Consider the following 22,548-nt stretch of genomic DNA (forward strand, 5'->3'; position numbering starts at 1 on the left):
GCCAGGTGGGTCTCCTGACCTTGTGATCCACCTGCCTCGGCCTCCCAAAGTCCTGGGATTACAGGCATGAGCCACCGTACCCAGCCCCTGCCTTCATCATTTTTATACCCAAATCCTTTCCAGGTAAAACCCTGACCTCCTGTCTTGTTCAAATTCTTTTATTTCCAGCTTCCCAAGGGCACAGAGATTCAATAACACACTTTTAAAGTTCCTTGTGGACAAGGGCTGCTATATAAGCCCGTGGAGGGCATCCAATGGCTATGTCCTTACTGACGTGTTAAATGCTGTTGGATAAACAGTGTTGGATCATGGGCAGTTACTGAGGTTATGTGAACTGCTGACTTATCTGCCTCCCGTTCCCCATGCTGGGATGGGGAGCATCATTCAGGTTACAGGTGCCTCACATGTCTGGGCATAGGCACGGAGGAATTCACTTGGTGTGAAATGCTAGGAATCGCTGACGTGCATGGCATGTTCTCAGGGGACCTCAGGATTCTCTCAGAATTCTCCAAGGGATCCCCACTCTCTGGACACGTGCCTTTTTCTCACAGAAAACAGGCAGTGAGGCTCCACAATACAAGTCCCTGTTTTTCTACTGAAAGCCTCCCAGCTGGGAGGTAGTTTGGCTGACAAGCCTCTCACTTTGTCTAGAGACACTTTCTGGATTCACAATGCTAACAGAAAGCGATCAAGGTCATTGATGACAAGCACCAGACATTAATGCTGGAGGAAGGGGCATTTTATTAGAGAGATGAACAATCTGACCTTAGGAAGCGCAGGAACCTGGGCAGCTAGGTAGCCAGAACCACAGCAGGTCCTTTAAGGGGTTGCCATCATGTGACCCTGTCTCTGAGTCTGATTTGGCAGAGTTTGCATCCTAGCCCAACCCATGTGGGTGGGGAGTAGCATGATTGGCAGCCTCTTTGCCACCCAGTGGAAAGGGAAGAGAGAAGTGAGTGCGAGGACTTCCCTCTTCATGAGGAGGGAAAGGGATGCTACCCTCAGGAAAACCGATGTCCTCTACTGAGTTGCATAAAGAGTAAGAGTGGGCCGAACACCGTGGCTCAAGCGTGTAATCCCAGCACTTTGGGAGGCTGAGGCAGGCAGATCACTTGAGGTCATGGATTCGAGACCTGCCTGGCCAACATGGCGAAACCCCATCTCTACTAAAAATACAAAGTTAGCTGAGCCTGGTGGCTCGTGCCTGTAAGCTCAGCTATTCAGGAGGCTGAGGCAGGAAGATCGCTTGAACCTGGGAGGTGGAGGTTGCAGTGAGACGACAGAGTGAGACTCACTCTCAAAAAAAAAAAAAAAAAAAAAAGAAAGAAATAACAGAGTGAAAAAATTAGACGGTAACTTGAAGTCCATTTGGTGAACCCATTAAGTTAGGGATTAGGACCCAGAGAGGTTAAGTGACTGACTTGGCTCCTTAGCTCTTCAGTAGCAAAGCAGAGCCCCAAATTCAGGCAGGTTCCCTGACTCTCAGAGCAGGGCTTCTTCTTCATGCTCTATCTGCATTCAAAGCAAGAAATTATGCAACAGCTAAGTCTCTGGGATTTTCTCAGCATCCCTTGCTGGTGTGTTTCAGTTTGCTTCCTCTTACAGCATCATTATTTTAGTGCTCTATGAAAGAGGATGGGACAAAACCCGCTAAACGCACATGGAAGCCAGCTCTGTCTGCTTGACCCGGGACACAGAAGGGACCCAGGGAATCACATAAGACCACTGTTGACCCAGAGAGGGGAAGCTGAGAAGGACAGCTGGCTCAAGTTGACTCCCCTCCCTCTAGCCAACCCCAGGGTACCATCTACCCACAGCTTCAGGAGACACCCCAAGGAAGATGAATTGTGCTGTTCACTGAGAGCAGAAGGGGACTAAGAACCCGAGCCTTTTCCAAAATCAAGGCACTGTCTGGGGCCCATGACTTGCAATGTGCTGGCTTCATTGCTCTGACAACGTGAAGGATGTTTGGTTTTGTTCCCAGTGCTGTTATCATTTATCTTCCTCTTGTAAGAGCTGGCACCCTCCGCCTGTTCCCTCTTCCTTCTCACTCTCTCCCAGCCCCCACATTCAATCCAACCTCCCTATTTGCCTGATCCCCCTGCCACTGGGAGGAGCCTTCTTGTATGTACCCCAGAGGAAACTCTCCCCTGTTGGTTCCTAGAAGCCCAAGGGATATCCCTGTTGAACTCAACTCTTAAACATTTGCTGAGCAGTTCATCTGGGCAAAGTACTGTGCTTGAGGCTTTGGGTGGTAAAACAAAACAAAACAAAAACATCAATAAGACAAGTTCTTCCCTTCAAGGAACCTGTCTTCCAGCAAAGAAATAACTGTAGTGTCCTAGGCAGAGGGCATAAAACACAAAACACAGTCATGCCCAGAGAGAACCACACGTCAGAAAGGCTAGGGAAGGGAGCGTGGAGGACCTTTGAAAGAGCAGGGCAGCTGGGTGGAGGATGGAGGAAGACAGAGGCCTGGATGGGGAGTGAGTGGGGAAAAGACAACAGAAACAACAAATATCTTGGGAAAAAAACATGGCTAATGACAGAAAGAGAAGACGTCACAGCTGGAAGAGGAGCTACTGTATTTGAGTTGGTTTGGTGGTGAGAGGGGAGGAGTCAGTGGAATGGCAAGGCTGGAGGTACAAGAGAGAGGAAGTCACGATGGAGCAAAGCCCAGGCTGGGATGGGTGAGGCAGGGTCAAGACAGAGGGAGGGCTGCCCCGATGGACAGTGTTTGCCCAGAGCGCCCTACTGAGGCAGCCAAGACTGTGTCAATAGAGGTTTCATGGCAATCATAGGCTGAGATGGAGTTGGGAGAGCAAGAATTTTATTGAAGTTGGAAGTCAGGGGTAAAGGGTAAACCTGTGAATGATAAAGGGGAAGAAGAATAATTGACCTGGGAAAGACTGGGCCGTAGCCTGACACTCTCCCTGTCCAATCTGCTTTTGTAGGCGTTACTTCCTGTGTTCACTTCCCAGGGCTTTGTAACAAATACCACACCCTGAGTGGTTTCGAACCATAGAATAGCAACCTATTCTTTCACAGTTCAGGAGGCCAGAAGTTCAAAATCAAAATGTTGACAAGGTTGGTTCCTTCTGGAGGTTCAGAAGCAGAATTGATGCCATGCTTCTTGCCTAGCTTCTCGAAATGGCTGGTGATCCTTGGCTTGGAGCTGTATCACTCCAGTCTCTGCCTCCATCTTCACATCCCCTTCTCTGTGTGTCTCTCTGTGTTTTCTCTTCTTACAAGGACACTATCTTGGGATTTAGAAATGTACTCGCGCCTGCAGCTGTGCCTTTGAAGGCAGCTCCATGTGGATGATTTAAATCTAGGATGATTTCATCTTGAGATCTTTAATCAATTATACCTGCAAAGACTGTATTTCCAAATAATTAGAAATTCTGGATGGTTGTGAATTTTGGGGGAGATTATTCATCATACTACACCCTCCCCCAATAAGTGTCTTCCTAACTCCTTCTCAGCATCTGCCTACCGGAGGGCCCAAACTGACCCCCTGGCAGACTGAGAACCGTAGGAATAAAAGCAGGTTCTTCTGTTGCTAGTATGGCCAAGAAATGGAAAGAGACAAGAGGTTTACTGATCTATTCATTTGATCAGCATGTATTTATTGCCTATGGAAGATTCCAGAGTTGTGCTCTTGGTGGTAAGGTCTTAGGTGGCACTGAGGGTGTGGGGCCTGATGCAATAAACTCAGGTGGGCCAGTGAGGGCTGGGGGAGCAGAGGAAGGGCTGAGGTGGGTCAGCAGCATGGATCCCTCCAGAGGACACCTGGGACTTACCTGGTGGCCTGCACTCTTCTTTGCAGGTCTTGAGGAACCATGACTGGCCACCTCTGGGCTCTGTCTATTTCCCTCCTTGACCTTCAAGAAGAAGTAGACATTGTGTTGAGAGAAATCACCATAACCATGATCAACAAACATACCAAAAGTATAAAACTTGGAAAGATGGGATTACAGATCATAATAAAGGAAACTGGTAAACAAAGTCTCATCTTTGTATGTCCTCAGGAAATTGGGAACCTACCGTGTACTGGAATAACTGCTGGGAACAAGGCGAACTATGTGGCCACTATCCCTGAAAAGGCAAGACCTACACCTGAAACACAAGAAAATGCTGATGAGAAAACCCTTCCTTACCCCACCGGCATTTGGCTCCTTACATATTTTGACGCATGAAGTTATCCATATTGTAAATGGATTGAACCCCTAAAATGTGTGTCTGCAACTAAGAATTGCTTGAAAATTATCTTCTTCCTATTGGTTGGGTTATTAATTCATTAATGGGGAGAGGTAGCAATTTCCATATAAGTTGCAACTGGTGGCTTAATACGATCTTCAGAGTTGTACCCTCGCCTGCAGCTGTGCCTTCGAAGGCAACAGCTCCATATCGTTGCTTAGCACATTGAAGATGTCCCCACAGCTACTTCTGTGGAGATGGCTGTACAGAGCTTAGGAGAAATTTCTGCTGGCTACCTGAAAATTAGGACTGCACTCACCTGTACTCTGGGTTGGCAGAAGACCTAATTGTGAATTGGTACTCATGTGCAAAACGCACTGTTCTGCCTAATTAATTCCTCTGCATTGATGTTTTGTATCATTCATGGCCCTTTCTGGCATGTCTTGGTTCTGTAGAATGACAACTCTCTTGAAGTCCGAGTGATTTCTGTTCTTTGAGTGTGAAGTGAATTTGCAACTGAAGCAAAATAAAATATATAGGTGGTAAGGTTTTCAATCTTCTTCTATGCCCTCCAACCCACATTCTCTGCTAAAGAGGAAATTTTACGTACAGGATCAGCTTCTAGTCGTTCATGGCATTTTCCAATCAAGTCCACCAAGTGTTTGGCGGGGGTGGGTGAGTGTGGGTGGGGTGGTTGTAAGCATGTTTTATTATATTGGCGCACCCTAAGCCCCCTGCACCACCAAAGACGTAGCCTCTGGAAGAAATTACTACCTGACTTGCCAAGTTATTCAGTTCTGTCTCAGGCTCCTGAATCCAACCTAAAGTTGATACACAGGAAGCAACCAGAGGACAGTTTGAGAGCTCAGAATCACGGAACCTGTGAGTACCTGAGAGTCTGTTTCCGTTCCCAAAGGGTTGTGGGTAGAAGAAGGGTACAGCTTGCCTCATATGGCCCAGAAAGCAGGACCAGGATGGAGGATGGAGAAGATGGGAAGATATGAAAGGCGGAGAAGTGGACCCAATCCATTATTTGATGATTAAATATATACAAAAAAGTGGGAATGGATTGATCAGGGTGTATAGTTGGCCAGATTTAGCAAAAAACAAAACAAAACAAAAAAACAGGACACCCAGTTAAATTTGAATTTCAGATTAACAATAAATCATCCCATACAATATTTGGGACGTATTTATACTAAAACATTATTAATTGTTTATCTGAAATTCAAATTTAACTGGACATCTTGTATTTTATCTGGACACCCTCCCAGGACAATGAGTTTTTATCACCGAAGGTGTCCAAGCCGAGTCTGGGACACAGGTGGAAGGCTGTCTCATGGGGATGGACTGAGATCTCAAATGGCAGCTTGGGTTGAAGAGCCCCACTCCCAATCAGGTAATCAATTTCACCGTTTTCCCAGTTTCAGAGTGTTCAGGTAAGGGGCATCCTCCTGCTCAGGGGAAGGGCTGTTAATTCACTGTCCGTGTGAGTGTGAAGTGAATCTGCAACTGAGGCAACTAGGTCCAGCAGCAACTTGTTTAGAGCTCTGTCCTCAGTCACCTACAGCAGCAGCTGGCATCCTGCATCCAAGAGCAGCTAGCCTGGGGATGATGCAGGTGTGGACCACCCCCCCCCCCAGGGCTGGACTCCCTCCCATTTCAGTCCTTATCAAGCCTCTCTTGGGTGGTGAGCTGTCGCCTGCCCCTAGGCCACTCCCTTGGCATGTCATCACCCATACACACTCAATTAGGGGATTGGAGTGACTTACAAGGGCTCCTCTCCCCCAGGGTCAGCATTTGCATAGGGTGATGGATGCTGAGATGTCATCTAAACACATCTGCACTTTGCATTTTAAACAAAGCAATTTCCAAAGGAAGCTGGGGGTGCTTTGTCCTTCCTCTGAGTCAAATTATCTTTCCTTTTGGCCAGTAGTTTCCACATCTGCCCTGGGGCCCTCCCCTCTGTTGGTCTTCTGTCTCTGCTTCCCCCAACCTAGTGACCTCAATGTGAAGCAGAGGGTAGCCTGGGACATAGAATAAAGAAAGACACAGGTCCCTGGCCAAGACCAGGCAAGGACCACCCAGGCTTTCCTCTGTACCTGACACTGGTGTCTCCTTCCCATTCCCCGTCCTGCAGGATGCCTGCGACTAGGATAGGAGAGCAATCTCAGCTAGGACAAGCCCCCTATAATGCATGGTTTATGGGACACAGAACATCTGCTCCAAACATCCCTGCCCTGCAAACATCTCCATGTCCCACGGTGCAAGCCAGGCACTGAGGGTGTGGGGCCTGATGCAATAAACTCTCCTAAGATCCTTCTGTGTTCTGTCCAGGAATGTGGGATTCCTTCTGCCTAAGGTCTGACTTCTCATACCATACAGTTAAGACTTTTTCTTCTTAGTAAACCTGAGCCTTCACCCCAGGGACCTCTAGGATGATGATAAAAATGTCAGCATAATATAAGCTCATAAGGTTTGGCTGGATTTTTTTTTTCTCCAAAGTCACGCAGAAAGGAATAAGGTAAGAGGATTTTTGTTCCCTTTAATGTAGTCTGAAGGCCAGCAGCATCATCTCAGCTCAGTTACTTCTGTAGGGTGCATCTTTGGGTAAAGTCACTTAACCAGCAAATTGGCACAGCAGTGCCTCCTCTGGCGGCCCCACTGTCACAGAGCACAGGAGCTGCTCGGCACAGAAGTCTCCAAATGCACGCTTGTGTCTGCTCTCTCCCTTCCTGCCCTGATGGAGATGTTAGTAAGCTGACCCAGGTTGGGGACAAGCTATGCCTGGCAGGGGTGAGGGGCAGACATCTGTAGCTGGGGGAGGCTCCTGTGAGGCCATGGGTGTCTAACAGTAGAAGGAGGGTTGGGGGGAGCAAACACTTGTTGAGTGCCTACTATGCACCCAGTCTTTTAGACAACAACTTCATAGTCTAAAATATGACATGGTGGTTAGAAGAGACATTCATTGAACTCATACAGACCTGGATTCAAATTTGACCTCTGTAACCTCAAGTAAGTAGAATAACCTTTCTGAGCTTTAGTCTCCCATAGAATGAAGGCAGTGGCATTTACATCGGACACTCATTGTGAGGAATGAAGGGCCTAATATGTGTGAAGTGTCTGGGATATGGAAGCATCCACTAATGCTGCCCATTAGCATCCTCACTTGGTGTGACCAGCTGCATTGCATAGATTGAAAGCGGAGGTGTCTGGCCCATGGCCATGCAGCCAGTGAGTGGCAGGGCAGACTTCTGGGCCTCAGCCCGTCTGAATCTGAAGCCCATGCTTCATCCCATAGCCAGTCCATGGACAACAAAATGCTTGACCCACTGTCTCCAGGTAGGAGAGACAGATGTGACCCTGTCACTCCCCTGCTTGAAACTCTGCGGGATTTCCCATTGCTCTTGCCATGTTGAGCAGTGTCCTCAACAATCTGGCTCTGGCAGTTTCCAGCCTTCTCTTTTCTTCCTCATCTCTGGCCCCACTCAACCAATCAGGTAGTCTTCTTCCAGTTTATTGGGCAGGCATGGAGCAGAGCAGCCTCTCTCTCTCTCTTTCTTCCCTGAACAGCATTTCTCTTCTTTCTTCCCGAAACACTGTTTCCTCCCTCACCTGTTTAACTCCACTCCTTCAGGACTTGGCCGTAACCTGCTGCCCCAGGGCTGATGTCCTTGGATAACTGTTCTTCACCATCCCTACCTTTAGTGGCCAGCTTGGTGCCTGCCTCCATTAAAGTCTCTCTTATGTTGCTAAAAGTCTCCTGTAATAAAATACACTTGTAAACCACTAGTTGAATGTTTACTTTCCCCAATAAACTCTGAGCTCCCACCACACCCCGCACATCCAGCCCTGTGCCAGATGATGAATGAATGAGAAATAGATAATGAGTCAAATGTCAAGGAAAAACTGGAAGCCATTGTTCTAGAAGGGCCCCTGTGTTCCACCCAGAGTTCCAGGGAACACAGTGTGGGGGCATCAATTCCTGTTACCAAGCCTTTCCCCCCGGTGCCATCTGCACCGCACCTGGTCTCACTCTACCCTGACACCTCTAGCAGGGGCAAACATCCCATGCTCTGCATAGGCAGTTTCTGTTCAGACTCAGCCTTCAGGTCCAAGGAGAGACTGCTCTGGTAGAATTAACTGGGAAAATTTAGGTGCATTGGAGGGGAGAGGGCACGCCTTAGGTTGGAAAGGCCCAGCCTTGCTGGGTGCTTGCTGAAACAAGACTTGCTACAGCCTTTGGGCCTGGAGGTGGGTCCCGGAGGGGCACGTCCTGGTTCTGTAGAAGGACAACGCACACAGCAAAGCCTCAGGGCAGGCAAAGGACAGCTCTGTCTGGTTCACAGTTTCTATTCTTGGAGTGTGAAGTGAATTTGCATCTGAGGCAAGATAAAAGACATAGGTGGTGAGGTTTCCAGTCTTCCTTCACCACCCCTGCCCCATATCCTCTGCTGAAGAAGAGATTTTGCTCACTGGATCAGCCTCTAGCCCTTTAACCTGCTCAGGAAAATGGGAAAATTTTTAAGGGGCTATGCAGATCTGGATCAGGGATGGATCAGTGAGGGGAGGGATGAGAAGAAGGGGAGTGAAGACTTGTGGTACTTTCAGTTGTTTTGGGGTTTGCTGGGTTGTTGTTTCCTTGCAAGTGACTGACTGGGCATTAAACATGGCATCGGGGTTTTACCTGGGACATGTATTAAATAGGGATCTTAAGAATGAGGTTGATAGGTTGCCCTCTTGGTGCAGTGGGCAGTGCATCCATGTCGTAATCTGAAGAATGGGGTTGATAGCTGGACTCACACCTGTAATCCCAACACTTCTGGAGGCTGAGGCGGGGGGACTGCTTGAGGTCAGGAGTTTCAGACCAGCCTGGCCAACATGGTGAAACCCCATCTCTACTAAAAATATAAAAATTAACTGGACATGGTGATGGGTACCTGTAATCCCAGCTACTTGGGAGGCTGAGGCAGGAGAATTGCTTGAACCTAGGAAGCGGAGGTTGCAGGGAGCCAAGATCGTGCCACTGCACTTCAGCCTGGACAACAAAGAAAGACTCTGTCTCAACAAAAAAAAAAAAAAAAAAAAAAGGGTGGGGGAGTGGGGTGGAAGTACAGACTACATGACAGGTGGGTTGTTGGGCCAGCCCAGGCACCTGGTTGGCCCCCTCCTTTTTGCCCACCCCTGTATTAGTCTTGCTCCAAGCTTGTCCTGTGTGCCTGTGGGAGGAGGGGATGGAAAGCTCTGCCTGTCCTTCTCCTCCACAAGGGAAGTGGAAGAGACTCTTCAGTACTCAAGTGAAAGCCCTGGTGCTTTGTGGCTTGGTCCTGGTTTGTGACAGCTGACAATGGGATCTTTGCATAGGTAGGTGGGACATTTGGGCTGATAAGGGAGAGATGTCTGTAGAAGTGAGATCAATTGCCTTGAAAAAGTAGGTAGGAGAAAAGGTCTCAAAAGTCTCTTAGCTCTCCTCCCCCACCATTCTGCAGAGAAGGCTTCACTTCTGACCATCAGATGCTGGACTTCAAATGGCCAACCCCAGGAGCCCCTGCCCATCCCAGGCAAGGGGAGGAAGTAAAGAGAGAAAACCCAGAGGTAGACCACAAGTGTAGGGACAGGCAGCCAGGGACTGGGGCCACTTGGGGTGAGGAAGATGAGGATGTAGAGTCACCTTTTTTCTTAGCACACTTCAACGGGGGCCTCTTAGGTCTGCCAAGAAGGGTCTCCACTTCTTTGAGACCTGAAGCCACAGGTGCTGCCTGGCTTCACAAAACCAAAAGTTGACATAGAAAGGAACCAGGCTGGGGCAGACTGCAGGACCAGAGCGGTCACTCCTTGGATCTGAAGGCTGAGTCTGAACAGAAACTGTCCATGCAGAGCATGGGATGTTTGCCCCTGATAGAAGTGTCGGGGTAGAGTGAGACAAGGTGGGGTGCAGATGGCACTGGGGGGAAGAGCTTGGTAACAGGAGTTGACGCCCCCACACTGTGTTTCCTGGAATTCTGGGTGGAACACAGGGGCCCTTCTAGAAGAATGGCTTCCAGTTCTTCCTTAATAATGCCCAGAGTACATCCAAACAGGGTTTCTCAACTTCAGCACCACTGACATCTGGAGTGAGATAATTCTTTCAGTGGAGAATTATCTCATGACCTGTAGGATGTCTGGCAGCATCCCTGGCCTCCACCCCTGTGGCTACGCTCAGTGTGACAACAAAAGATGTTTCCAGACATTGCCAAGTGTCCCCTGGGTGGGAAATTGCCCCTATTTGTGAATTCCTGGTCTAAATCTAGTCACGCAGTTGTGTACTTGCCAGCACCCCACACTGTTTTTGAAAAATCAAGGGTGAAGTTAAGTTCTGATTCTTCTAGCGAGGGTCTTTTCCCCAGAAGCTCACTTTTGGGTTATTTTGCTCAACTGACAAATAATGACATAAAAGGTGATCGCTAAGCTCCTTCTACTCCACAAACGTATGTTCACCAGTTTAATTTACTTTCTTGCCTATTAGGACAGGTAGAGAACAGTGGAGGGGTTGGCTGGGTGTGAGAAGGAATTATTAGCTGGGAAAGACCACAGCTGACCCAGATAAAACCCCAACACCATGTTCAATGTCCAGTCAGACACTTTCAAAGAAACAACAGCCCAGCAAACCACAAAACAACTGAAAGTGGTCCTATTAAAATGTGTGATTGCATCACCCCTGTATTCAAACGCTTCCACTGGTTCCTTCTGTAATCTCGTAGCGTGAGAGCCACACTTACTATCACCTTGTGTCCCTTGTTTCCCAGGGCCTCACCCATTCCATTTCACCCACACTCCTTTCCTTGATGCTTACTGAATACACCAAGCATAGTCTTACCCCAGGGCCTTTGCCCTGGCTACTCTCTCTGAGTGAAGACCTTTCCCTCCATACACCCACATAATCCTCACTTTCTTTAACTTGTGTTGTTGAGTGTAACATCCTCATTGAGACTGCTCTGATCACTCCTTTAAAAACTGTAGGCCGGGCGCAGTGGCTCATGCCTGTAATCCCAGTGCTTTGGGAGGCCAAGGAGGGTGGATCACGAGGCCAGGAGATCGAGACCATCCTGGTTAACGTGGTGAAACCTCGTCTCTACTAAAAATACAAAAAATTAGCTGGGTGTGGTGGTGGGCACCTGTAGTCCCAGCTACTCAGGAGGCTGAGGCAGGAGAATGGTGTGAACCTGGGAGGCGGAGCTTGCAGTGAGCCGAGATTGCGCCACTGCACTCCAGCTTGGGAGATAGAGCCAGATTCTGTCTTAAAAAAAAAAAAAAAATTGTAGCCTCCACCCCATTTCTGCTCGCCCATACCTTGCTTCCCCCAACTCACTTACACTATATACATCCTAACAAACTATATAATTTGGTTATTTGCTGTGCTTATTTTCTCTCTCTTCCTCCCAATAGACTGTCTGCTCCATGAAAAATGAAGATGGATTTAGTTTGTTCTTGTTTCTATCTCTCTCTCTCTCTCTCTTTTTTTTTTTTGTTTTTTGAAGCGGAGTCTTGCTCTGTCACCCAGGCTGGAGTGCAGTGGTTCAATCTCGGCTCACTGCAACCTCCGCCTCCCAGGTTCATGCCATTCTCCTGCCTCAACTTCCCGAGTAGCTACGACTACTGGTGCGTGCCACCATGCCCAGCTAATTTTTGTATTTTTAGTAGAGATGGGTTTTCACCATTTTGGCCAGGATTGGTCTTAAACTCTTGACCTCATGATCCACCTGCCTAAGCCTCCTAAAGTGCTGGGATTACGGGTGTGAGCCACCGTGCTCGGCCTTGTTTGTTCTCTTTATGGAGATAGTCTCCGTGCCCAGAATAGTGTCTGGAACAGGGTAGATCCTCAGTAAATATTTGTTGAATGAATGAAAGAATGAATGAATGACTATTAGTTGAGTTTTTCCCCTTTCTTTGAAGCTTCACTTTTTTGCTAACAAAACAAAAACAACAACAACAACAAAAAGGAGAGACTAGAGAATGAATGGAGATGGAGATATGGATGAGAGTTAAGTCTTTGAAAATATGAGCTATTAGTTGGTCTGATCACAATTACATGTATAAATGGAAAAAGTAGCACAGAATATCCTAATATACAGATAATCAAATAAAGATTTTCATTTTGACGCATTACATGATATTATAGTTGACTTTTTTTCCTAATTACTTTTTTCGTGAGACAGCAGCATAAATACCAGCCATGTGTGCATTATTTTAAGGTGAATTACCTAAAAAGAATCTACAAATTGAGTACTTTCATTCCCACAAGTACATAATGCATATCATGCATGAAGGTGTTGAATGCAAAGATAACCATGTGGTTCGTATCTTTCAAGAGCTTCAGGAGACTCACAAACCTCTCACTGAAAGTTGACCAGACCCTGAGCTGTCCACGTATGTGGGTTCTGTGGGCATTATGGTTGGCTGTCTTCTAGACTTCTAGACTTCCAACCCACCCCTTTCCCACGGTGTGGCAGCTAGGCCATTGAGTGGAACTAATTCTGCCCCAAGCTGGTCACAGGGATTCATTTAGGGATAGACATAAAACCCAATGGAGTTCAGAAAGAAGTTCAGACATTTTCCATTTTTGCAGAAAGAGATTTTCTCTCTCCCCCAGGGTGTGAAACAAAAAACTGATAGCCTTCTTGCTACCAGGAAAGAGGCCAGCATAAGGATGAAACAAACACACAGAACAACAGGGGGAATCAGAACAGTTGAACCACAACTCTATTTACTTTGTGAACCTCTGGATCAAACCCTGCCTGATGCCTACCCCACTTCTGGACTCACATATAAATCCAGTAAGCTGGTATAAGCTAGGGTGTCTTTTACTTGCAACAAAAGGCATCTTGAAATGTCTTCTTTGATCTCTTTCAGGCCCTCCCCTCTGCTTCTCACTGGTCCTGTGTGTGTCCTGGAATAACACGTGGGCTGTGCTATCAGTGTTGTGTGTGTCACAGATGCAATTCAAAATCCTAAGGCAATGAATTGGTTTTCATTTACATATATCTGATATCTCGTTTCTCGGGCATTAATGATTGCCTCGCCATTGATATTAAAAGCATAAAAGCAACAGGGAGCTTCTCAGACCTGCAGCATATTTCTCCAGTTGGATTGCTGAGCTTTGCTGATGAACATGCTTTTAAAATGACACCATGGGACTCCCCAGGGAACACTGTGGCTGGGTTGCCTCTTCCAATGGCCTCTCCTAGCCTCAGCCTGAGACCCGAGGGCAATGCTGTCCAGGGGACAGTCAGCCCAGAAAGACAATGTGTGAAGAAATTCAATAGTTCCTTTCCTTATTTATTAGATTCCAGATACATGGGACCAGGATGGAAGAATCCTAGGGCATTTGACTTACATGGGATCTCTGGGAGAACATATACAGAGGCAGAAAGACGTACAAGTAGGTGATGCTGCAATGGGGAACTGCCATTTTAAAAAATATATACATCTTAAGAAGCCATTCCAGCCATATTATCATTATTAGAAAATAAAACAATCTTTCCACATAGTGCTTTTCTTTGGTGCTGTTCCGTGAGCATGGACTCTGGACCCTTCGGTCTTCTTGTCACAAGCTGGTCACCCTCCCCTGCCACTTCCATCTGCACAGAGGGAGGGCGGAGTCTATGGGGAAAGGGGGCCCCCAACACAGGTGGGTGCAGGTTCCAGCTCCTCTAAGGCTCTGCCATGGCCTCCCGACTCCCCTGGAGTCTTGAGAGTCTCTTACTTGGTTCTTAGAGTGTGGCCCGAGGAAGCTCCCTATATGCAAAGATTGGGTTTCACACGTGACGAGTTCACAAAGTGACAAAGCCAGTCTGGACACTTTAGAATGTATGAGGACAAGGGGACCAAACAAAACCCAGCCATACCACCTTCTCCATGGTTGGATTTTTATGTTTTATTTCTTGGTTCATTTTAAATGACCTGTATCATGAGAGTACAACTGAGACGGGCTGTTTCCTCTTTACAGATTTTCCAGAAATGGCAGGTTTGGGGTAAACTTGAGATCTGTTCCATTGGGGGAAGGGTCCCCTAAACTCTCCTCACTTCACCACCTTCCACTAAGTAAGTCCTGTCCCCCGGAGAGGGTCCTCATCTGGCTAGACTTCCAGGTAAGAAGTTGACCCCTAAACTTCTTTTCTGAGTGTCCAATGGACCCTTTCAGTACTAAGAACGTTCCCATTGGATGGAGTTCCATTGTTACTGACACATTTCCTGTTGTGATCTGAGGTTTAAGTATAAAAGCAGCTTCCACCTCATGGACACCAACCAACAGGACTTCCGCCCCACTCTGCTAGTGGGGCTCTGAAGTGAGGGCGCTCGCAGCAACACAAGGTCCAGTGAGGCAGTGTGCAGAACACCAGCTCGCTCCAAGCCAGATTTTACATGGTGAGCCAGAAATGCTTTCCCTAGAAAAGATGGATAGCAGATGCCAGCTGGGCATGATGCCCTGCCGCCTGGGTCCTCCAGCTTGAGCAGGAAGTGACAGAGCAGGGTGCCACCTTGGCCCCGCTGCAAGGACACAGCACAGTGAGAGACTGAGGGAGCCCCAAAGCGCACACCCCAAGGTCTCTACTGTGAAGGCTTCCCCAGAGCAGAACCTCAAGGCAGAGCCTCTAAACACTGTGCTAGACTTGGTTTGTAGCTGGTGTTCCTTGATGCCGGGAAGGGGCCTTTGCCCCGAATGTGTGCCTCCATCCAAATGAAGAAAGATGGGCTGCATGGAGGTCTAGAGATGCAGCATCCTGGGTAATGGCTCCAGTACCTACTCATCAAGTGACTCAGACCTGATTCCCCAAAGGCAAGCAGAGCCAGGGGGGACACACCACTGGTCTGGGAGGACTCTTGGAATCCTTAACATTTTCTGTGTGGGACACCATCAGAGAGCTGCTCTGCGGTTTGTGGATTTCAGCCAGTCCTCCTGTCTGGGATGACCTCAGCACATCCGAGCACGGAAGCCCAGACTGGGAGGTTCCTGGGGTAGAACCAGGGAGGCAGGACCAGGGCTTCCATGGAAAAGCTGCAGAAAGGCATCTGGCCTCCTGGTGTCCTAGTGCCAGGTGAGATCTGCCTGCCTCTCTCGGTGAGGGGGGTTGGACTAGAAGGGCATTGATTGGGGATCCCCGGGGGGTTGCTCTGATTCCTGCTTGCGAAGGCAGCTGATCCAGAAGGGGCATTTTCCATCATGGCTTGATACTCTTTCGTCCTTGGGAAAGAGTCCTCTAAGCTGCCCTTAGCCAACAAGTGAGCACAAATGGGTGTTCAGGGCTGCCCCTTGAATGAGTGAAAACTCTGATGGCCGTCCACAGAAATAGGGTGACCCACTGTCCCAATGTGCCTGGAGTGGAGGAGTTTCCTGGGACAAAGAAACATCCCAGGACGGTTGGTCACCCGGCACAGCCAGGGGGACTGCAGGCTTCCTGCCAGAAAGCTGGCATGCTCACGGTGCCCAGGGGAGCTACACCAAACCTCTGGTGGTGCAAGGGTGGTGTAAGGGCACCCCTCCTGTGGCACTGGCACACCAGCCCTGCGGTATGATGCTGAGTGCAGGGAAAGGAAGCCAGGAAGGATGAGGCAGGCCACCCCGCTGAGCTTCCTCTCTTTGGGGCTCCCCTGCCTACCTACTCAGCTGCTGGGCCTTTCTGTGCTTGGTAAAGATGGGTCTGGGCCTCTGCCCATCCTGCCCTGATCCTCCCCGCCTGGAGTGCTCTCAGATGGAGCCAGGCTCCTGAGCTTCTTACAGGCTCACCTGGCCTGGACCTGCCCTTCAGGGAGAGGGGGAAGGCAGGAAGCAGGAGAGGGTTCTGGGGAGGATGATATGGTTCCCGCTTTTCTCTGTGCCAGCGCATTCCTGTTGTCTACAGGCCCTGGAGTCACCGTGGCTGGCTGAACCCACTGGGTGAGTGAGCTCTGAGGTAGGGTCAGGAAGTAGCATGGGACTCCCAGGGGAGGAGAAGAGGAGGAGGACAGGTGGACACTGGCACGGTGGGTGACAGGCAGGGGGCGAGGCCCCGAGGGGTGCGGTGCCCAGGAAGCACGTGAGCTCTAGCCGCTGCTCTCCTGTGGGTCCGCCCTGGCTGAAAGCTGAGTGGGAACTGTGGAAGGTATGGGGCCTCTTGAGGGGCCCCAGAGAATCTCAGAGCAGGCAGGGCCTCTGGAAGAAAGATGCTGCTTTCCCTTGCATACCTGCCCTCTGCAGAAGGAAAACCTCTGGGTGGTACCCAGCCTGAGCACTGCCCACCCAGGCCGCGGAGCGGGGAGGAGGCAAGGGAGTTAGGAAATGCACACGCTGCCTCTTGGTGGCTCAGTGGAGGGGAGGGGGCACTTGCTCCAGTGGTCTCCACTCCCGAAGGGAGTCAGCCCTGGCCCAGGCCTCCGCACCGCCCATGGAGAAGGAAAGACATACCAAAGAAAAAGCCAGTTACAGATGAGCCCCGCACCCCTGCCCCCCCATCCCTGTCCCCCGCCCCACTGCACCCGAGAGTCTGCACACAGCCAGGAGGTGAGAAACCCCTGCCTCTGGGACAGCTCAGAGCCATGATACAGGGGTTGAAGGTGGAGGCTGGTGGCTGTGGAGGTCTCCACCTCGGTCTGTCCATGTGTCCGTCTGTAGGTGGGTATTGGTCCGTGTGCAGGGTCATCAGACCTTGGCCTCCAGCATCTCCAGGAAGAGTTTGTGCATGGGCACTTTGCCCTGCAGTTTGACGCTATAGAAGTGCTGCACGGCCTTGGTGGCCGTCTGCCGCAGCAGGGGCAGCGTCAGCAGCAGCTTGCCCGTCCTCCGGGGCTCCTCGTGGCGCTGGCTCAGCTCGTAGTCCTGCAGCGCCTCGTGCAGTAGGTCCTGCAGCTTCTGGACGGCCTCCAGATCCTCGATGTACCTGGAATCTGCAGGCACAAGGACGAGCATTAGCAGGCTTGGCCGGGGAGTGCTGCCTGGCATGGGTGCCATCTCGGGGTCCAGGAGGCAGCATGGAGGCAGGCAGGGGTATCTTCAGAACCCTCGCTTCACAGAGAGCCAATCTGAGGCTCAGAGAGGTTAACTGCCAGTCAGAGGTCACAGAAGCTAATGACAGAGCTGGGGCTCAAACCCAGGGAGAGATTGGCATCTACAGAGGACATTTCTCAAGAGGTCACCAGGGGGTGGCAGCAGAGACACTGGAGCCAGACTGTTGAAATCCTGTGTACCTTACTTGCAGGCTGTGTGACTTTAGGCAAGTTACTAACTTCTCTGTGCCTCATTTTCCTCACTTGTAAAATGGGATAATAGCCATGCCTACCTCAAGGGCTTAAAGGAGTTAAACAGGTCAAGGGTTTATAACAGAACTTGTCACAAGTCAGTACCCTGGTAGCAGTATCACCCTTACCACCGCCCCTAGCCCCATCACTGCTAACACCGTGACAACCACCGCAGCTGCCGCTGCCACCAGCTCCCCAAGTCTTCAGTGCAATCGCTAACCTGACAAAATTCTGTTTATAGGACACAGAATACAGGCACAGATATAGGGGCTGAGCTCCATGTACTGCCGGTCTCCCTGTACTGACCCCATCACAATCCAATCCAGTGCCCTGCGGTGGCAGCATAGGGCACAGTGATGGAGGGAGCTGTTGGGAGTTCTCTAAAATCTTGGGAAAGGTTTTGAACTTAGGCCATGACCTAGGGGTTCAAACAAAATTTACCTATATCCCAGCACAGCAGGGAGGCACCTGCTGATGGCCGCGTGACAGCTGGGTCTGAGCCGGCTGAAAAACATGGGAGTGAGGACTCACAGGGCTGTGGTGAGGGTGCCTGAAGCAGCACATTGCCCAGAGCTTGGTCAGCACCTAATCAGTGTCAGGTAGTGTTATTCCTGTGGGGACTCAGGCTGGGGTGAGTGTCCTTGCAGGGCTGGGTCTTCACTGGCCCCACATCCAAGCCTCCTCCACGTTTTTCTGCTCCCTGCTACCAAGGCAGTGAGCACTCCTTCCTCATCAGGTGGGAGATGAAGCAAGGCCTCATTCCTACACTCTTGGCCACTTACAGAGTGTGCACCTAACATGGCTGGGCCCTGCCATCTGGGCTCCTGTCTTCTGCCAGCTCCCTCTCCCCACCCTCTCCATCCTCCCCCCACTCTCCCCAAGGAGGCCAAAATTGGCAGCTGCCTTCGACCAAAAATGAAATAAAATAACATTGCAAGATTCATTTCTTTGCAATCCATCAGCGGGTCTGTATTGATGGCATTGATAAACTGTTAATTACAAAATCAATGGCTATGAATTTTTCCTGCTGCCAGGGAGCTTTGGGGATGGCTGGGATGTGGGGTAAATGGCATCCATCAGGCTCCAAGGGGGCCGTGGTGTGGGGTCACAGTCTGCCTCTGATGTGCTTGGGCACTTCTGCCCAGCGTCAGCCCCCTGAGCTACTGGACCCACACCTGAATCATCCTGTGCACTCAGCCTCAGCAGTGGCACCCAAGGTGGCCCTGGGGACTGCGGCTAGGACACCTCAATTGTCTCCTGGCACCCATCCCTCCTCCAGCCAACACATTTTCTCTATCGTGCCTGGGTGATCTTTCTCCCTCAAGGCTGGGGAGGGTCACTCCTGCACAATGCTTCCTGTCTCCCTGTACTGACCCCATCACAATCCAATCCCCTCACAGCCCTTGAGCTTCTGGTCTGACCCCAGCCTGCTTTTCTAGCCTCTCCCCCAAACTGGCCTGTTCTTTCCCCATTTCCCACCTGGAGCTAATGGCCCCACTACAGAAGTTCACCCTCCCTCTTCCCATCCTACCGAATCATCTCTTGCTTTAAGACCCCACTCAGCGTCTGCCTCCCCAGCTGAAAACAATTTACTCTTTCCTCCTTGAGCCCTTTTATGATCCTCTCTTATGCCAGGAATCACTGGCTCTTTCTGCCACATCCGAGTTCATGTCTTATCTCCCTTGGAAGCAGGGGCTACCTCCAACTGGCTCCTCTTCCCCAGGCCACTCACTATGCCCCGCTGAGCCCAACAGAAACACAGTGAGCTAGGAGGGATCTGTGCCAAGCACGGTGGCCACGGCCTTATGTGCGTCACTGCATACTCTTCACAATGAGCTGCTGTTCTCCCCATTTCACAGATGAGGAAACTGAGGCTTTCAAAGGTCAGGTTGCCAGACACTCAGCCAGCAGGTGGCAGAGGCAGCATTTGAACCCAGGTCTCACTGACCCTGAAGTACACGCTTTAAACCCAGCCTGCTCAAAGTGTGGTACACTGACTGGCTCCTGCCTGCCCTCTGGATGTTACTGGTCTGTGATAAGAAACTGAGACTAAGCATTTAGAAACTTTACAGCACTTTGGAAGGATGATTTATATTTATGTCTGTTATATGTAAACATGTAAAAATTTGACTCATGTTTTGTACATCTGGTTTTTAATTTCATTTTTCTAATAATTTATTTCTGTTGTATTTTACAAAGTGATCTATCCATAATGGATTGAACATTTTGAAACATCTAAAAATGGGTCCTTCATCACAGGTACTTTGGCAAGCGCTCCTTTAAATCATTACTTTATTTTATTTATTTATTTATTTCTGAGAAAGGGTCTCACTCTGTCGCCTAGGCGGGAAAACCATTACTTAAAAAAAAAAAAAACACTAGCCAGCCTTTCTATCTACTCGGTAGCCACAGGGCCTCATGCTCAATCCCTCCGTGCTGGGAAGGAAGCAGTCCCCTCATCAAGGCCTGCGGCTCTCTGGAATAAGCAATGCCTGTCCCCTCTTGGGGGTCAGCCAAGGCCCTGAACATCACAGACTCCTCCTCCACCTCCAGCTTCTCATCCTGTGCGCCAGCTGCAGGATGGCTCTCTACGTGTGGCTGGGGCAAGAAGTCCGGAGACCTGAAACCTCATACCATGTGACAAAGTGCACTCAGGCAAAGTCTGATGCCAACAGAAGCTCCTGATGGACTCATATCGACAAACCACCACGGGTCCTCAGGTGGGGAGTGTGTGTGTGTGTGTGTGTGTGTATACACATGTATGTGGGTGCATATGTGGGTACGTGCATGCACATTATGTGTGTTCACATGTGTGTGTACGTGTGGGTGTCTAGGCATGTGCATGTGTTTGTATGTATACATGTGCATGTGTGTATGTGTGCAGGTCCATGTGAGATCAAGGGAAGAGCAGCTGAAAGCTGGTGTGGTGTGGTCCGGTACTGAGGACCAAGTAAGAGTGGAGGAGACACCACCTCTTTATTTGCCTCTCCCAACAGCCAAGATCGAGCTCTGTGTCTGGTGTAAGTAAGGAGAGCCCAGAATAGAGGACTTGAGCTCTAAGGCCTGGCCAGCCTTCCTGTACCTGGCTTTGTGCACCTTGCTTCCTCTGCTTTAACTGCTTTTGCTCCTCCTCCACCCGTTGGAACCCCCAAGCCCTCAGCAATGCCTGGTTCAAATGCTCCCCTCTGTGTAGGTGAAACATAGGACCGTGATGCTATTCTGTATGATACGTCATTGTAGAAACATGTTATTATGCATTTGTCAAAACCTATAGAACAATACAACACAGTCGGCTGGGTGCGGTGACTCATGCCTGTAATCCCAGCACTTTGGGAGGCTGAGGCAGGTGGATCACCTGAGGTCGGGAGTTTGAGACCAGCCTGACCAACATGGAGAAACCTCGTCTCTACTAAAAATATAAAAATTAGCCAGGCATGGTGGCACGTGCTACTCGGGAGGCTGAGGCAGGAGAATGGTTTGAACCCAGGAGACAGGTTGCAGTGAGCCGAGAACACACCATTGCACCCCAGACAGGGCAACAAAAGCAAAACTCCATCTTAAAGAAAAAAAAAAAAAAAGAACAATACAACACAAAGAGTGAACCCTGATGGAAATTATGGGCTTTACTTAATAATATGTCAATATTGGGTCACTATTTGTAACACATTACTGCATTAATGCAAGATATTAATAATTGAGGAAACTACTGGGGAAGGAGGACTTGGATGGGGTGGGTGTCTGGAACTTTATGTACTATCTGCTCAATTATTCTGCAAATTGGCCGGATGTGGTGGCTAACATCTGTAGTCCCAGCACTTTGGGAGGCCAAGGCAGGTGGATCACCTAAGGTTAGGAGTTTGAGACAAATCTGGCCAACATGGTGAAACTGTGTCTCTCCTAAAATTACAGAAATTAGCTAGGCGTGATGGCAGGTTCCTGTAATCCCAGCTACTCAGGAGGCTGAGGCAGGAGAATCACTTGAACCCAAGAGGCAGAAGTTGCAGTGGGTGGAGATTGTACCACTGCACTCCAACCTGGGCAACAAGAGCAAAATTGTCTCCAAAAAAAAAAAAAAAAGTTATTCTGTAAATCTAAAACTATACTTTAAGAAAACAGCATTAGGATTCTCTAACAAAGAATGCACTACAATTTTGGAATTCAATGTGTAAATATTCTCTGTGGATGTATGTAAAATTTTTATTATTATTTTGCATTCATTTATTATTAATAAAAGATTTGAATTAAAAAAGTGACATCTTTTTCTGTATTAGATCAGGTTCCCTGGGAGCAGAGCCTGAGGCAGGGGTTTAGGTACAGACATTTTGGAGGGCATGTGTTCAGGAGAAAGGAAGTGGAGAGGCAGGAAGCACAGAGAAGGAGAAAGCAAGGCAAAGATGGGACCTTGGCTTAGCCTGATCCCATGCAGGGCTCTGATCTGGACTTTTGTTCCCATGTGGGTCCACCATTGCCTGGTGGTGCCAAGGAAAGGGCCACATAACCCTCTGGGCAAGGCAGAGGAGGGCAGGCCCTGCAAAGGGGTACCTGTGAGCTGTTAGCAGCTGGGGGATGGATGCACTAACCCAGTAAAAGGGATCCAAGTGGGTCATCAACAGCACCCCCTGCATGCGCCATGAAGCCATGTGCTAGGGCAACCAACTGTCCCAGTTTGCCAGGGACTGACGAGTTTCCTGGGATATGGGACTTTCAGTTAAAGCAGGACAGTATTGAGCAAACCAGTTGGTTACCCTGTGTGTATTGTCTACATCTGGGAGCCAGTTCTCCCTCTTCCATATGCTAATAACACTTTGGGTCCTCTGTCATTAATAATAATGATAATAATTAATATTTATTGAACATTTCCTCTGGGCCAGGCACCGGGCTGAGTGCTTTATTGTCAGTCGATCTTTAATACTCACAAAAGCACTTGGGGACAGACGTGGTGGCTCACATCTGCCAAGGCAGGTGGATCATTTGAGGCCAGGAGTTTGAGACCACCAGGGCAATACAGTGAAACCCTGTCTCTACTAAAAATACAAAAATGAGCTGGGTGTGATGGTGCCTGCATGTAGTCTCAGTTACTCAGAAGGCTGAGGCACG

General features: G+C 49.3%; 1 protein-coding gene across 1 annotated transcript in view; it reads right to left on the minus strand.

Moving 5' to 3' along the window:
• Positions 1–16,855: 16,855 nt before the first annotated feature.
• ESRRB (estrogen related receptor beta) overlaps positions 16,856–22,548 on the minus strand; it is a 122,713-nt gene continuing 117,020 nt past the window's right edge. The window contains exon 7 of the mRNA XM_023230341.2: positions 16,856–17,100. Coding sequence (XP_023086109.2) covers positions 16,856–17,100 — 245 coding nt within the window. The remainder of the gene's footprint in view (positions 17,101–22,548) is intronic.

The sequence above is a fragment of the Piliocolobus tephrosceles genome, chromosome 6, assembly GCF_002776525.5.
Source record: "Piliocolobus tephrosceles isolate RC106 chromosome 6, ASM277652v3, whole genome shotgun sequence".
Lineage (NCBI taxonomy): Eukaryota > Metazoa > Chordata > Mammalia > Primates > Cercopithecidae > Piliocolobus > Piliocolobus tephrosceles.